This window comes from Lepisma saccharinum, chromosome 5 (genome assembly GCF_977018435.1).
Source record: "Lepisma saccharinum chromosome 5, izLepSacc3.1, whole genome shotgun sequence".
Taxonomy (NCBI): domain Eukaryota; kingdom Metazoa; phylum Arthropoda; class Insecta; order Zygentoma; family Lepismatidae; genus Lepisma; species Lepisma saccharinum.
The window spans coordinates 101,208,168-101,224,061 of NC_139233.1; the positions used below are offsets into that span (position 1 = coordinate 101,208,168).

Sequence of the window (15,894 nt, forward strand, 5' to 3'; positions counted from 1 at the left end):
TTCACAGTAAATTTGATTGAAGCTGTGTTTGTATTATATTATTTTTATCGATACTATGTGTTTAAAGTCATGCCTTATTTAATCTCATTTGGATTTGATATTTGTACAAATTGTGTAATTAATCTTAGTGTTCATCGACTATTGTGCGATGTATAATATGTTTGTATCTGAAAGTATTTAGCAGTATTCTGTTGTGATTGTACTATATTGTGTTTGTATTTTGTTCTGTTACTTTGTGTAACATACCTACTGCCATTTTTATCTTTTGTTTATCTTTTGCTTTGTATTTTGTAATATTGTAATTCTGTAGTTTTGTATTTTTGTAATTTTTAAAATGTATATTTAATCTTTATTATAAATGTTTTTAATATGATCCTTTGTAATTGGAACTATTGGTTCTGTTAAGAATCGTTTGCTAAATAAATATGGCAAATCGTTCATCATAAACATTTCCTCATTGACCGCCATCCTCACACAATTTTCCTCTTCTACTCTTTGCTTCACGAGATCGAAACACAAAAACGCTATATTCTGTGGCGAGCAAGGTTCAAGTGAGCAGCTCGCTGAGCAACGTCTATTTGGCCGTCAAGTATCTGAACGATCACGTTGCTAGCTGAGTGATCCGATACTTGACGCGCCCCTGTAGTCGCTTTCCCTCCCTCCTCCACGCAATCCAGTTCCCTCTCACGTGTTCATTGCAGACCCGTAGCTAGAACTGACCTCCAGGGGTGGCTCATGGGTTATCAGGGGGGGGCTTTGTAAACCAAGTCCATTTTTCAAAATTTTAATAGTATTAAATGAAGGTAAATTATGTGTGTTGGGGGGTCATTAAGTTAATTTAAAATATAAAATTTAGAAATATCATACACATACTACAGTTTTTTTCTACATCTTCTAAAACATCTCTTGAAGTGCTAATGTATCCCTTAATACGCACTTCATACTATTTTTGATGATCCAGATATTTGTATCATACATGTTAAAATGTACAAGGTAGTGCAAAAGTCATCACCTGATTAGTTTTTTTTTGTGTTAAACTTTTATTGATACTTGTAAGTTTTATGTCCTCAATTTTTAAAGATAACATCCAATAAATGACCACAATTCGAATTGATGCAAATTTGGGCTCTTTCTATTGCGTTTTCCATGGTGTTGGAAAGAATCTGCGGGGAAATGTTTTCAATTTCATGCTGAATATTGTCCTTTAGTTGCTGTAACGTCTCTGGCTTATTCACATAAACCAATGACTTCAAATATCCCCGAAGGAAAAATTTTGGAGCGGTCAAATCGGGGGACCTGGTCGGCCATGTCAAATCACCAAAGCGGGATATTACTCTGCCCGGAAAAGTGTCACGCAAAATTGTCACTATTTTTTCACGTTCTTGTGGGGTATACTTATTAATTTTTGCAAACATTTAATTTCGTGAGTATCTTCTATTTAACTGACAAAACACTACTGATATAAACAACAAGACGTCAAAATAAAGGTCAGTTCAAATAGGATAATGACTTTTGCGTCACCTGTTACAGTATTCACTTCAATCATACTGCCTACCGTACATTCCACCCCCAGGCGAAAGCAATAAAAAAAACTTGGGATCTGTTGACATTTGACGCAGATGCGGAATGAATGTGGATAATGACATAAAAGTCACAAATTTCTGTCATACTAGAGGCTGCAACAGGGGCAAGGAAGGTACAGATCAGTGGCGGAGCGTGACCTTTCCAACAGTGTAAGCCTAGTATGAAGAAGGCTATTTCCCGTTGTGCTTATTTTTGGGCTGACATGGTTAGTGATTTATCCACACACATCGCCCCCCCCCCCAATTTTTTCGGAACACTTCCCTGGAATTTTTCACCAAATTAAAAATTCTGGATATCTGATAAATAAGTCAGTGTTATTCCTATCACAATGAGTAACGTATCGATAAAAAATATGCAAAGTTAGATAAAATGAATAATAATAATAATAAACAAATGAAAACAGAAGAAAACAGAAAAGTGCTGAATACTTTTTACAACCGCATAACCAAGTATCAGCTCCGTACCATGAATCGCAAAATCGGCGCACTTTATTTTTCGTTTCTGTTACTACTTTATTTTTCGTTTCTGCTAGAGAAGGAAGGGATGGGCCTACCTATATCCACAAGTTTCTTCTTGGCTAAATCCTTGCTGAACAACGGCGTCTTCAACAAGTTCTCCACCCCACCGCACAATCACGCTCATTTTATTCCATAATGCACTTCACTATCACACAACAGCACAGGGACGGACGACAGTCCGCTTTTCAATAGATGGAATTCGCAAAAGAAATACCTCGAGACTTTAACAAACACACAACAAGAAGGGGGAAACAAAAAGAAACCAGATCCAAAATCGGTCACTGCTCAAAGCAGTGATTTTTCGGACTGTGAGGGGAATATTCCTTTCGGATATAAATAAATTCCCCTTTTGCCTTAAAATTCCCTATATTTAGTAAAAAAAAAAATACAATATAAAATATAAAAGAAATGCTCACAAATTGTAGGGATATATCCAGAAATTTCTATCAAAGGACATGTAAGTGCTTTCTTAGGATGGTGTAAAAGCAAATCTAGCACCTAAAAGATCATAAACAGGCTTTTCGTACGTTGTTCGAAGAGTGTTTGAATCACGGACTATGTAATTAATAATATTTGGTTCACATTTGACATGAAATTTGTAAAATTGGTTCAATCTTCAGTTTTCATTAACATTTATTTATTTATTTATTTCACTTTTTAGCTAAATTATTACCAGCTGAGTTCATACATAAACGGAAAACAGAGATCTTAATATTTCTAATGTTTATGCTCTCCTACAAGCGAAAAACAGAAACAACAAGAATTTAGTACATCAATGTGTATCTAGTTTTCCCGTATCCGGCTCATTTCTAGGTTTCTCCTTTTTCCCCTTCCTGTTAGTTTTTTTGCTTCAGAATTCGCTGTTCCTGGAAAAAAAAACAACTCCTTGAAGCACCACCGGCTCAAATTTCCTTTGCAGTCAACCATTCATACCCGACAACGCTGGAGCCCCTCCTCTTGCAGGACCTGTGTCTCGCTTGCGCGTATTCAGTGAAGCCAACCCAAGCATAATGGTGCTAAATCTCGCACAAGTTTAAAAAGTCGTTTGTAAGTTGGAGATATAAATAAAACAACAGGCCGCTTTTCGTTGTGGTTGAATTTTCTCAAGCTTTTCACATAACATCGAACCCATGCCGTTGGTTGAACCATTCGAATTTATATTTGTTTTTGTTATAAATTAATATTTATAATATGAAAATCCCAGAAGAATTTAGTAGTATGTATCATAATTTCGGAGTTTAAACGACACCATGGATGTCCAGAAGGGGAAAAGGGGAGGAGACACTTCCTGAAAAAATTTTCACACATATAATTTCATTTCAGTCACATCAAATTGTTAATTATTGTAAGGGCGTTGCAGAAAAATGTTAACTTCAAATTGAATTTTGAGAAGGGAAATACACCTAGTTTACTCCAACCCCTGAAAAAAAAAAATACTTTGCTTAATCCTCCCTGGTGGAAAGAAATACTGCGGACGTCCATGAACAACACTTTTTCTAAACATGAGGTTTGCAACGCTGCTGTAAGCCTCTGTCCGTAGGTTTACACACCTAGGGTACAGCGCCTAGAATAACGTAGTGTGGAAAACGGCATGCTTCTGCGCTCTCTGGGTGGTTCCACTCGAAAATGATCCGCCAGAGGCGCTGGTGTTGACCCCGGTGCTTGGTGTTCGACTGCTTATAATGGAAGTAAATTGAGTTTTCGCTGCAACGTCTGATTCTTTTACATGAAGCATTTCTATGAATGTGATAATTGCTATGATATTTGGTACAGTGGTCGCGAAGATATTAACGAACTTTCTAGACAGTCGACCACGTCCTGTTATCGTCATACTTTCGTTAATAATACGGGAGAGAAAATACGTGTGGAATGTTCTTGGCAACTAAATTTTTGTGTATGAATTAGGTTCATTATTTTTATCATCATTTATTTTAAAGATATACACACTGAAGCATTTGTATTCTTTATATTTACTGTCTCTTTTCTTCCGATTTAAACTAATCGCGGCGATGATGATAATGATGATTACATGAAACGACAAGGGGAACCCCACAAAACTTTCTTAGTGCCATCGACATGAGTGTAAGGAAACTTTCAAACCAATGGGACAAGCGACACGGGATGTTCACACTGTCACACTAGTGACACACACTTCCAGACTGTAAAATAGCATTCATTGCACATGAGGGTCCAAACAGCAAACGACACGTTCATATGGCGTATTCGCGTGCTACTTGTTACTTCGGTCGGAAAGCTCCTTAAAGGAAGGGTGCTGAGACCGAAGCGAAGCGCTACAGGGGGAGTTCCCAACTAAGTGACAAGCGACATGGTGCCTTCAGTCTATTAGCAAGCGTTGCTTGGAAACAACAGATAGGCGACATGATAAACCGCACATTACAACAACAGATCTAGGCGACACGATAAGCCACACGTGTCGCTTCTGCGTCGCTCAAACTGGGCCATTTCCTCAATAGCTTGCAACATGTTACCGTGGTTTGCGCATACGCAATGCAATGAGTGTCTTGCTTTAGTGAGATTGCGCACCAAAGCGACAAGCGGCACGCGACACTTATCGCTTGAGGATTTCACCAACCGTACGCTGGCCTGTGCTTCCCGTCATGCCGCTACGATGTGAAATGTTGCTCTTGATTGGCTCCTTTCCAAGCAACATGTGTCACTTCGGTATGAAAGTTGCCTTGGACCGAATGACCCGTGTCGCTTTGGTGTGAAATCCTCGTATCGTTTTTGGCGTGTCGCTTTGGTGTAAAATGTCCTTGAGGAAACGGTGCAGTCAGAGCTTTTGTCCCTACGGTTCGAAAGGCAGCATTGATTTCCGGCTTCTCGCTTTCAAGCGACATTTGTGGTTTGTCGCCTCGGTATGAAATATCTCTCAGGATACTATTTATATTCTAATAACATAGAAAAATAAACTCTAATACACAGTCCAAGACCTGACGTCCGGAATCACATTGCGATGTTTCTTCTTGTGTTACGCACGCATGCTATTTATTTATTAATTTTATTTTACTTTTCTTTCCAAATTAATGCCATTTCGTGACTGCAAATCACTCCACAAATATAACTGTTTCCATCAATTCACTTACCGCCTTTCTAGAGAAACAAATCTACACAATATATTCCAAAAACTAACTAAGCCGCATTACTTTCATAACAAAATTAGCACCTGGGTCGATCGCAGTGCCACCTACTTGTCATCGTTTCGGGGAACCAGTTTCTTGGGTCGTTTTCCACACTACGTTATTCAAGGCGCTGTACCTAGGGTTTCGACGTGCTGTTCTCCATACAGATACGGTGGGCGACGGTAGCCAGTGTTGCCAGGTCTACTGATTTCGCAGGAGATTTCCTGATTTTCAGCACGATATACTGATCTGACAAGTTTCAAGAAAATGTGGAAATTTCCTGATTTTTTGCTTTCTTAAATATTTATAATGAACAATTATTAAAAAAAATCGAAAGTTGATTAAAAATTTACATATTCAGCTGGTGGAATGCAAAGACCCATGAATATTCCGCAGAGAGAGAGAGAGAGAGAGGGAGAGGGAGAGGGAGAGGTTGGGCAGGAGCGTCATACCAGGCTTGATGATATTGGGAAAGACGCACGGCTTCTTAAACCCTTTGTGCATTGGGACTCCAAGAAGACGGTGTCCAAACTTTCCCCCTGGTGCGGTTTTTGTCAAAGGGGAGGCAACAAAAAACTGGTTACAACTAAATGCCAATGTTGCCACCCACACATACGAACAAGTATTCAGTTTTATAGTAGTGTTTATTGCAAGCAAATGCTAGATACAGGTTCAGGTTTTTAACTCTGATAAAAAAGGGTCCACATTACAAATGCAGCCAAAGTTTATAGTTATAAGAGCTCTTAGTAAACTGTCGATTGATTGGTTTGGTTTATTTTTCTGCGCATTTCTTCCACTTTTGGTTAATCGCGAAGACAAGGATGACTGATGATAAGATGAAATTAATGAAGGGACAACCATGCCCAGGCCGAGATTCGATCCCGAGACGGGATCCCTGATGTCATAGCATTGTGCTAACCACTCAGCCACGGAGGTCGGCTTAGTAAACCGCTGTTGCAAACTTATAGTTCATGTTTTTAGAGCGTTGTTTTTTTAAGCTATTTCTGAGCGTAACTACCACTACTATTGCTCTTATGTCCCTTTATACACAATCAATACTGTGACGGTAGAAATTCTCTTTCCAGATTTTATACTAGGTAATCCTCGAATGCAAAAAGCTGATTTAATTAAAATTTACATTGTCTGGAGTAACTGGGGAAAAAGTTGAAGAAAAACCTGCGACTTGTCTAATACTGGGACACGGGTTCGAATCCCGGACTGGGCATGGGAGCTCTTTGTGAGTGTCCCTTCATCGATTTCACATCTTTACGATTAGACGGAAGTGGCAGATGCGAAGTAAAATAGAACCAAATCAATCAACCAATCTGTCCAATACTGGTTGGTTACCTTCCGTGATTGAAATAAAAGCTTTAATTCGAGGATATTTCGAGGGTTCAGGCATGATAGCCCTCTTCCATTACCATTAATTTGAGTATGCTTTGAATGTGTTGTTAAAAAAATTACATCCTGTAACTTTGGCTAGTTTTAAATATAAGCAATCTAAGGTGTTATCAGGTAGAGTATTTGAAAATATGTATCCCCGAATGCGTAGTGGCTGAAGCTCTAAATCTTAGTTAACGAAATGTTTCCATAAAGTTTTAAACGCCAAGTACATAAATCCACGCACAGTCAAAACCATTTATTTTCGAATATTTCTGAGAAATGAACAGAAAATGGAGGTCGGATTTTTTCCAGTAATGTCACAGCTTTTTGCAAAGTGTTGGGTCAATGCCGGCGATTAGGGGGTGGGGGGGGGGCAATCCTTGCACCCCACCTCAGTTTTGGCACCCGATCGTCGCCACTGGTTGGGGGAAACTGTACCTTTGCCTTAGATCAATTAAGGGGGTGGGGTTATCATACCCACAGATCGTACCCTTTGAAGTGCAAATTCATAATAAAATTTCTATTGACGTAACAGTAATAAATTTATCTTTTGACATCTAAAATTAATAATTAACGTTCAATAATGATAGTGGAAAGCTTTTCCCACTCTACCCCCCCCCCCCAGAACGTTGATAATCCGCTATTATTAGTTCTTCTGATTTTTTAAGCAGATCTCCTGATTTTTCAGGGGACGATCTCCCGATTTTTGAAAATCTGACCTGGCAACGCTGACGGTAGCACTGCTCCTTGGCGGTCAGAAATTTGTAAGGCAACATTCAGACGGCTTACAACTTTCCCCAAGCAAAAGGCGGGAGTTCTCATGTGCCATCTGGTGCTGAAGTGTTGCAATCTAACAAACAGGATCTCGAAGACTGGTATCGGGCCGAGATGAACTTTGAAGTTTTTACGAATTTTGCCATACAATTAATTACCAGTGGCATAGCGTTATAGTACGCCCGTACGCCCGGCGTTCCCCGATTATAAATTTCAAAAATGCGTAAATGCTGTCAATATAAAGTAAATCTTGACTAATTTCATATATGTCTGACCTTCATGGCATTATAATAGACATTTCTCGCGATCCGCTTGCAACGCTCCACTAACAACACTCGTTCTAGCATTTTTTCAATGTCTTTCTTGGCCGGACGCCGAGCAGGTTCGGCGTACAGAACCCTATATTCCTTGCTGCCTTTCTGGAGGGAAAGCTTGGATCTCTAAAGCACGCGACCAAATGCTCTCTCGTACGCCCGCGTATGGAGCCGAGGGCTACGTGATTGGTTCACGTGACCCTTCCTGCCTTCTGAAGCAGACGATAGCGGTAGAATTTCTTCCCGGTTCTTCGCGCTCGTGGCTCTCGTGCTATGTGTTGCTACAATACGCAATATTGACTGACGTAACTTTAACAAACTGAAATATAGCACTTCTTAATGGCCACTGCATTGTATAATTTATTGCACGAACAGCGATGTGCATTAAAAACTAAAAGATCAACACAGTTTTTGTCAAATAAGTTGCTGAAGTCCTTGTGGTAGAAGTTCAGCCTGTGGCTGCTCTACCACTTAATAAAAAAGAATAATAATAATAGTTTTGCGGGTTATTATTTTTTCGTTATTATGTAACTGCTTAATATTGTGTCAATGGAAATGTTTAGCATTCATTTGAAAACTCTTAACATCGAATGGTCTCTGGACAAAATTATTTTAAAATGTTTATCAACATTCTCAAGACGTAATAAACAGTGGTCTGAATTACTAATCGGCACTGTTATGTTAGTAGAGTGTACGATAGTTGGATCATCCGCCCACCTCCGTGTCAGAGTGTTTTGCACAGCGCGCCAAGGCGACAGGCCCCTGATTCGAATCCCGGCGTGAGCACGGGTGTTCTTTGTCAGTGTCCCTTCATCAATATCATCACTCATATTCATATTCTCGATTAACCAAAAGTGGTAGAAAAGCGAAGTAAAATAAACCAAATCAATCAGTAGTTGGATCATCCACAACAATGACGTCTACTGTTGTGCAGAGGCGCTTGTGATTCAGATAGGTTTTATAATGATTTGCGTCAATCCGAAAAGTATAAAACACCAGAGTTCAAAACATTTGTTGCATAGTGAGGCATCTCATTTTCTAGCTAAAGCATGCATGGATGATGATGCTTTATTGAAAACCCAGCTGACTTCTGGGAAATAAACAATACCTGTGGCGACTAATTCCATAAGTAAATTATTAAGCAAAAAAGGGCCGACCCTTCCTTCGGACTTGGCGTTCCCACCCGAAATGCCCATGCTACGCCACTGATAATTACATACATTTTACTAGAACTAATAAAGTGTAAGCCCGGCTTACACGGCTTACATGGACGCTCCGCGCCTGGTACAGATAAAGAAGGCTCCCTAATGAAATAACTTTCTAAAGTCTAGAGAATCTTCTAAACACTTGCCGCTGCTTAGACTCCTGCTCATAAACAAGATGAACGAACGAAGTTGTGAAGAAAATAATATATTCTGTCTACGTTTTCTCTCTTTCCACTCAAACAAACTAGAATACGAAATAGTTTTACCTAATGTCAAGGAGGCTGGCGGCAGTGCAAGGAAGGGCTGGCGACTCTGTCAGGGGGGGGGGGGGGGGGGTGAGCCTGGCTACGGGCCTGGTTCATTGGTGGAGCCGTCTCGCGTCACTACTTGCGCAGGGACATGTTTTCGTTCACTTGCTCAAGAGATAACTGGGACAGGGTATAGTACAGTCACGGATACTTGTGGGTTTTAACCATCCTATTGAAAGCAAATGGTATGGTTACAAGCCAGAACTATCCGTGACTGTACAATCAGCCGCAAGGGTCTAGGGATGGAATTGTTCTTGAGAAGAGATTGCCCTCTGGTATGTCATGCCTTTTGTTTCAGTCCGTGAACCACACGTTGAGGAAAACAAAATGAATGAACATAGTGAAGGAGAATTTGCCTACTGCACTATTATATTTGCTGTTTGTTGTACAGTGCGATGCACAACTATTGCTTGCAAAATTGTTTGTGACTATTCTCATTAAGTTTTCTCTTGCGTCCTATGTTTTTAATGAATGGAGTTTTACGTCAGCTTGTCTGGTATTTTGCTTAAATAAATGAAGCTCTCGTTGTGTAAAACGAAGAGAATGAAATTGTGATAGACAATTTTCTTGGTAATACTTATGCATCTCCGTCTGACTGTACGCGGAGGCCAGGCTTTGATTCCCGGCGGTGGGTGATCTAAGGTAGGAATTTTTCTGGCCTTTTCCCCGAATAAAGCGGCTCTAGGGATCACCCAGCTTCAATCAATGGGAACCTGGGGCCGGAGCATGGTTCTGATCACATCACCTCCAAAATGTCCGATCGACAATGTGTGGTGACCTACCCCCATATCCCATAAATGTGCCTTCATAGAACGGTGCTATATGCACGGGGAACTTAACTTGTGCCCCCCCCCCCCCTCGACGTTGCTACTGGAAGGGCAGGACACATGTCCAATCTTGTTTCTGTTTCAATTTTACGTCATTTCTATGATTCTTCATGCTAATGGCGATGATAAGGTTGAATGATGGTGAAGCGATGCGCATAAAGAAACAGCCAAGACCGGTCTCGAACCCAGAATTTTCATTGAGGAAATTGTAAATGGACCGCTCGACTTGTTCGGTGTTTCATGTGCGTCCAGAGGGACCCTTCACGTATAACGGACGCGAATAGCACTGAAAAAAGGGGTCCCGGTGAGTGGTTTGGATAACTGTAGGACCACTCCCGATTATCCTTACTGGAGATAAAGGACTTCAAACACCAACTCAATCAACCAATCAAGCAAACAGCCACCGTGCTGACCGTCCATGATTTTAAAACTGTCGGTCGGGAAGCGCGTAGTGGTCTATTCAAGGCCTAAGATCGATCTTGGTACAATGTTCCATTCTATGGCAATTTTAGCTAATCGCGGCGATGAGGATGATTATAAGATCAGAGGAATTCATAAACGCGTATGGACAGGGCACAAATCACAAACTCCGTAGAGGATTACGCTGGTTGCGGATCAAGGCGTCAGTGCGTCGTTGGCATGAGATTGATTTGATTTTTGCTACTCAGCATCGCTTTTCTGCAGATTTTGACTAATCGCCACGATGAGGATGGTATCATTAAATTGAAGAAGGAACACTCACAAAGAACACCGGGATTCGAATCCGTTGTCTACAAGCCGCAAAACCCGGGAAGCCCGGAGACAAGTAGCCTTCAGGGGGTCCTCAGCCTTGCTCTCTTCTTACTTCGCTTTTTTTCTGCCACTTTTGGCTAATTTGCGAAGATGCGGATGAGTGATGATATGACGAAATTGATGAATGGACCTCACAAACATCCATGTCCAGGTTGCGATTCGAACCCGGGACCCCTGGCGTCGTAGCGCGATGTGCTAACCACTCCACCACGGGGGCCGGCCGTTGTCCTGAGAGAGTGCAGTTTCAGCGCCGTACTATGCCCGGTCATCTCTCGTCTGCACTGTCACGATTGGCCTACAGTGGCACAACTCGACATAACACGAAAGAAGAAAACGTAGCGATTTTAAATATTTTCAATTTGAAGCATAGTTTGAATTGTTGACACAAAACGAGCATCTCTCCGATGACGTAGTGGTAACGTCGTCAGTAATCCCGATTAGCCTATATGTGCATAAAGCGAGGCTTAACCCTAGCTTACCCGAGGGGGAGGGGGGCTGCGAGCTGTCAGGCCCACCACCTCTATTTTCGATTTTTCAACCGTGAATTTTTTTATAAAAAAAATTGAAAATAAATTACATTGTTCCCTATGGTTTTCTCAATATTTCTGAACTACTTTTCTTCATATAAACACAAATGTAATGTAATTAGGAGGCAAAATGCACTTGGTGGGAATATCAGGCGCCATATTTAAATGTGTGTTAATCGAGACACTCTTGCCAGTGACAGTGTACAATTAGTTAGTAATGATGGTAATTTTTGGAATTATTATAATTAAAAAACAACTCTCTCTCTATAAACATAAAAGCATTTATAGAAAATTTCTCTGGCTTTTGTGAATTTTAGCAAATGGTAAAATATGTGGCTGACACTCATGTAATAATTGGTTATTATTCTTTAATAATGATGGTATTTTTTGTAATTTTTATGGTTAATGAATAACTGCACATATAAGTATAATGAACAAAGGAAGCAGTGATTCAATTACAAAATGGTTCAATTTTAGTGAAAAAATAAGTGTGGGGCTGTGGTGAGTTTTTCATACGCACGGGTAAGCTGGGGTTAAAACAAACTTTGTTTACACACAACGAAGAATTTCTGTTTACGAACATATACCCAACTACTGCTTTCAGCGTTGTACCCTTTCAACCTCCCAGTGCAACAGTACAGCAACACAAGGTAAACACGGATCCAGTTTGTGAAGGATGAGTAATGCTACGTTATCAATTCTCGATCAACAAGGGAATGCAGATTGACTGAACTCTTGAAATTTGACCGATAGCTTCCACCCCTTCCTAATCCGAAGGGGTGAGATTGTGAGTGCGTCAGTCGTCGCTTGCAGTTGGAGCAGGAAGGAAGAACATTCCAGCCAGTTGCTACGTAGCCAACCAAGGAGGAAGTGAGGCCAAAGGATTTTTCAAGCAGCGATGACCAGGTACTATGACCGTTATTCTCTAGAATTATTCTTACGTGGGGAACAGTTAGGTGGTAGAGCAGCGTAAGCCTGAACCTGGCTCTGAAATATCTAAAGTGCTTTTTTATCCTATTCGAATTTCGACTATATAGAGATACAATACCGAATGCCTCTCAGATTTTTCATATTTGGCATAATCATTAATTGAGGCTTCGTAATCAGGAATATGAAGTTAAAATGTGGGGTCGCGTTTTGAAAATGGTAAATAAGCGGGAAAAAAGGTTTGTTTTTCGAAATGCATGTGATTTGTTTTACGAACTGAATTTTAACTATGCTTGCCTAACCTAACTTAACCTTACCTGGAATGGTTCGTGGGGTTATCAGGGAATTGTTTGCTGGCCAAATGTGAGCACATACATTAACGAAATCTTAGTTTTGTAGCACTATGACGGCAAACAATTTTTCCTCACGAAAGACGCCATTTTCGGAACGTCACGTGTTCATATCATTAAAACATAGTTTCCATGCTTGTATGTATGGGGTCCCGGGTTCGATTCCCGGTGGAGGCACATAGTGGTTCGGATCCCACTTTAAACTGTAGGTCCAGTCCCGATTAGCCTTACTGTGCATAAAGTGGACTTAAAACAACAAATCAATCCAATCCATGCTTGTATACGGAGAATGATCGCGGTAATTGAAAAGCCTATTTTACAACTTCTACACGTCAATTAACAATTTCTACACGTCACCCCCAGATGTTAACCTCAGATACTTCATCGGGACTATGTATTTCGTGAGTATAAGAAGTAGGATAGAAATTACGGAAGCGTCCGGTATTGTAAAAGTCTCCAGTTGATTTTAACTATCGGAAATGTGTTATTTAAAGTACGTCTGTTACCTTAGCATGTTACTTTACTGTGAACCAGAACATCCCGAAGGCTTCACGCAAGTGAATATAGCACCCAAAACGACTTTCCACAACAGCCGCTATAATTTCACGTAGGTAGGTTTGGTAATGATAGTTACAGGTATTGGACAAAATAATGGAAACTCCTGTGGAAGTCGGAACATCATGTATTAATACGGTGTTGGGCCACCTTTAGCATGCAATACAACTTGGATTCGGGACGGAATAGACCGATACAAGTCCTGAATGATGGTGAGTGGAATTTGAAGCCATTCTTCATGCAGCTCAGGTAGAGACGAAGGAGGTGGAAATCGACACCGAACCCTGGATTCCAAAACAGCCCACAGAGGCTCGATGATATTCAGGTCTGGGGACTGGGTGGGCCAGGGAAGATGTTCAACCTCATCAGCATGCTCTGGAAACCACTGTTGAACAGTGCCAGCAGTATGAATGGGGGCATTATCATCCTGGAAGATGGCATTCCGGTTTGGAAATAAGGTTTGCACCATTAGGTGGATCTGGTTACCCAAGAGTTCTCTATACACTGCTTATGAGACCCGACTGTGTAATGTGACAAGGGGGCTGCCGAATACCATGATATAATGCCCCAGACCATAATAAAGCCGCCACCATGTTTGACAGTCCACATCGTATGCTGCCGAGGGTGTTCGCCATACAAACACGCGTCCAGTAGTGGGGAAGAAGGTAAAGGTTGACTAGTCTGACCAAATGACATGTTTCCAGTCCTCCAACGTCCAAGTTTTGTAGTCATTGCATCATGCACGTCACCTTCGAGAACTCGTCTCAGTTATTAGGGACTTGGCAATAGCAACACGCCCATGGATACCCATTTGATGCAGTTCCCGCCTCACTGTTTCGCATGACACCGGGTGTTTAGGTGCTGATTAAGTTCTGTAGTCACTTTGGAGGCCATTGTTTTCTTCTGCAACGTCACAATACGCTTCAAGGCCCTGCGGTCCCTTTCCTGCAGCTTCGTCTTTCAACCACTATTGTGCTTAGCAGACCCTGTTTCTCCGTGCACTGTGTATGCGGTCATGACTTTCGAGACCGTGCCTCGTGTTACACTGCATAACTTCGCTGTTTTGCTCACAGATGCTCCAGTGAAACGGGCACCAACAATTCGACCTCTTTCAAACTCCGTCAGGTCGGCTATACTGGTCACTCACTACACCTGAACAACGTGCACTACTACACTGCCTCACTCTACTGTCAGTGCACAGTCCATACTACCTGCAACAAACAAGGGAAGGTTGATTTCCGCCGTGCTCAGTATTACCAGGCACATTGAAAATATGTCCCACTTCTGACTCGTGTTTCCATTATTTTGTCCAATACCTGTATTTTCGGCGTGTTATTTCCCTATTTTAATATACATACAGTTTTACTAACAAAAAGGGGCGAAAATACTCTGAAATTGCAGGTTTTAACTTACGTGTGCCATTCTTTGGTATCAAATATCTCCTTTCTTCGTGTTTTCCTAACGCTGGAACCACTTTTACATTACATAAAACATTTAAAACTGTCGATTAAAAAAATGTCGACGTAATTCTCGAGGGGTACAGTGGATAAACTGCCCCCGGCAAGCCTCCGTGACGGAGTGCTTAGAACATCGCGCTGCGACGCCAGAGGTCCCGGATTCGAATCCAGCCTGGACATTCTTTGCGAGTGTCCCTTCATTAATTAATTCTATCATAATATCACTCAGCCCGATCTCCCTGATTAGCGAGAAGTGGCAGAAAAGCGAAGTAAATTAAGTCGTCAAATCAATCGATGTACGTGGATCAAATTCTGTACCAGTCTATAAACACATACTGAACGGATCTTCTGATTTGAATACTTACCGCATCTTTTGTGCAAAACTATTTTTCTTCAGTTTTTGGGCTTCTCATTCTTATACACTTAGAGGGTAGATTTTGTGGGTCAGATTTGATCTTCCAGGGCATAGCAATATTTTGTCGGGAGTCGTTATGAGTGAAGACGCCGACGCCCACGCGGAGTTTCCACACGCACCGATAAAATCAAGAGTTCTTGCCGATACTCCGGTTGGGAAGCAACAAGTGAAGGTCAAAGACTGAAAGCAGAGATGGCACCCACCAGGAATGCAAGGTTTTATCTTTCGCAGAGGCGCAACCACGAATTTTTGTCTGGGGGGGGGGGGGCAAGTACCAGGATAAACGTACCAATAATAATATTGTTAATAATAATAATGTTAATAAAATAGTGTTATAGTTATTATAACATTATTATTATTGTTATTATTGATTTGCTTTATTTTACTTTGCTTCTTCTGCCACTTATGGCTAATTTCCGAAGATGGGGATGAGTGATGGCATGATGAAAATGATGAATGGATACTCGTCAACACCCATGCCCAAGCCGGGATTCGAACCCAGGACCAACATTATTATTACTATTAGTAGTGGTAGTATCAAAGACGTTATTATCCTCGTAAATTACGCAAAAAGGGGGTAGACGTTTGTGCTAAAGCATTTGTGTTCGAACAAACGATTTGAATTATTTCTTTAACACGTTCATTTTCACATTAATAACGGAAAACAAGCACATAAACTATTTTTGAGACAGAATATCTTTGATAAATGCATTCCAAGTATAATTCTTTATTACATTAACATAACTTTCATGCACGATATATGTTTCACATCATATGCAACGTGGTGTGACGTGGACATAAAATTGTGTACGTATTCA

At 40.9% G+C, this 15,894-nt stretch overlaps 1 protein-coding gene across 2 annotated transcripts in view; it reads left to right on the plus strand.

Annotated features, from left to right (window-relative positions):
• Nucleotides 1–15,894, plus strand: part of LOC145987951 (acid-sensing ion channel 1B-like) — a 144,656-nt gene that overhangs the window by 57,017 nt on the left and 71,745 nt on the right. Inside the window, exon 1 of one of the 2 annotated variants that reach the window (XM_083122793.1) lies at nucleotides 12,232–12,278. The exons of the other annotated variant lie outside the window; for it this stretch is intronic. Coding sequence (XP_082978919.1) covers nucleotides 12,271–12,278 — 8 coding nt within the window. The 5' untranslated portion in view covers nucleotides 12,232–12,270. Of the gene's footprint in view, nucleotides 1–12,231; nucleotides 12,279–15,894 lie in introns of those variants that run through there. 2 annotated transcript variants of the gene reach the window in all.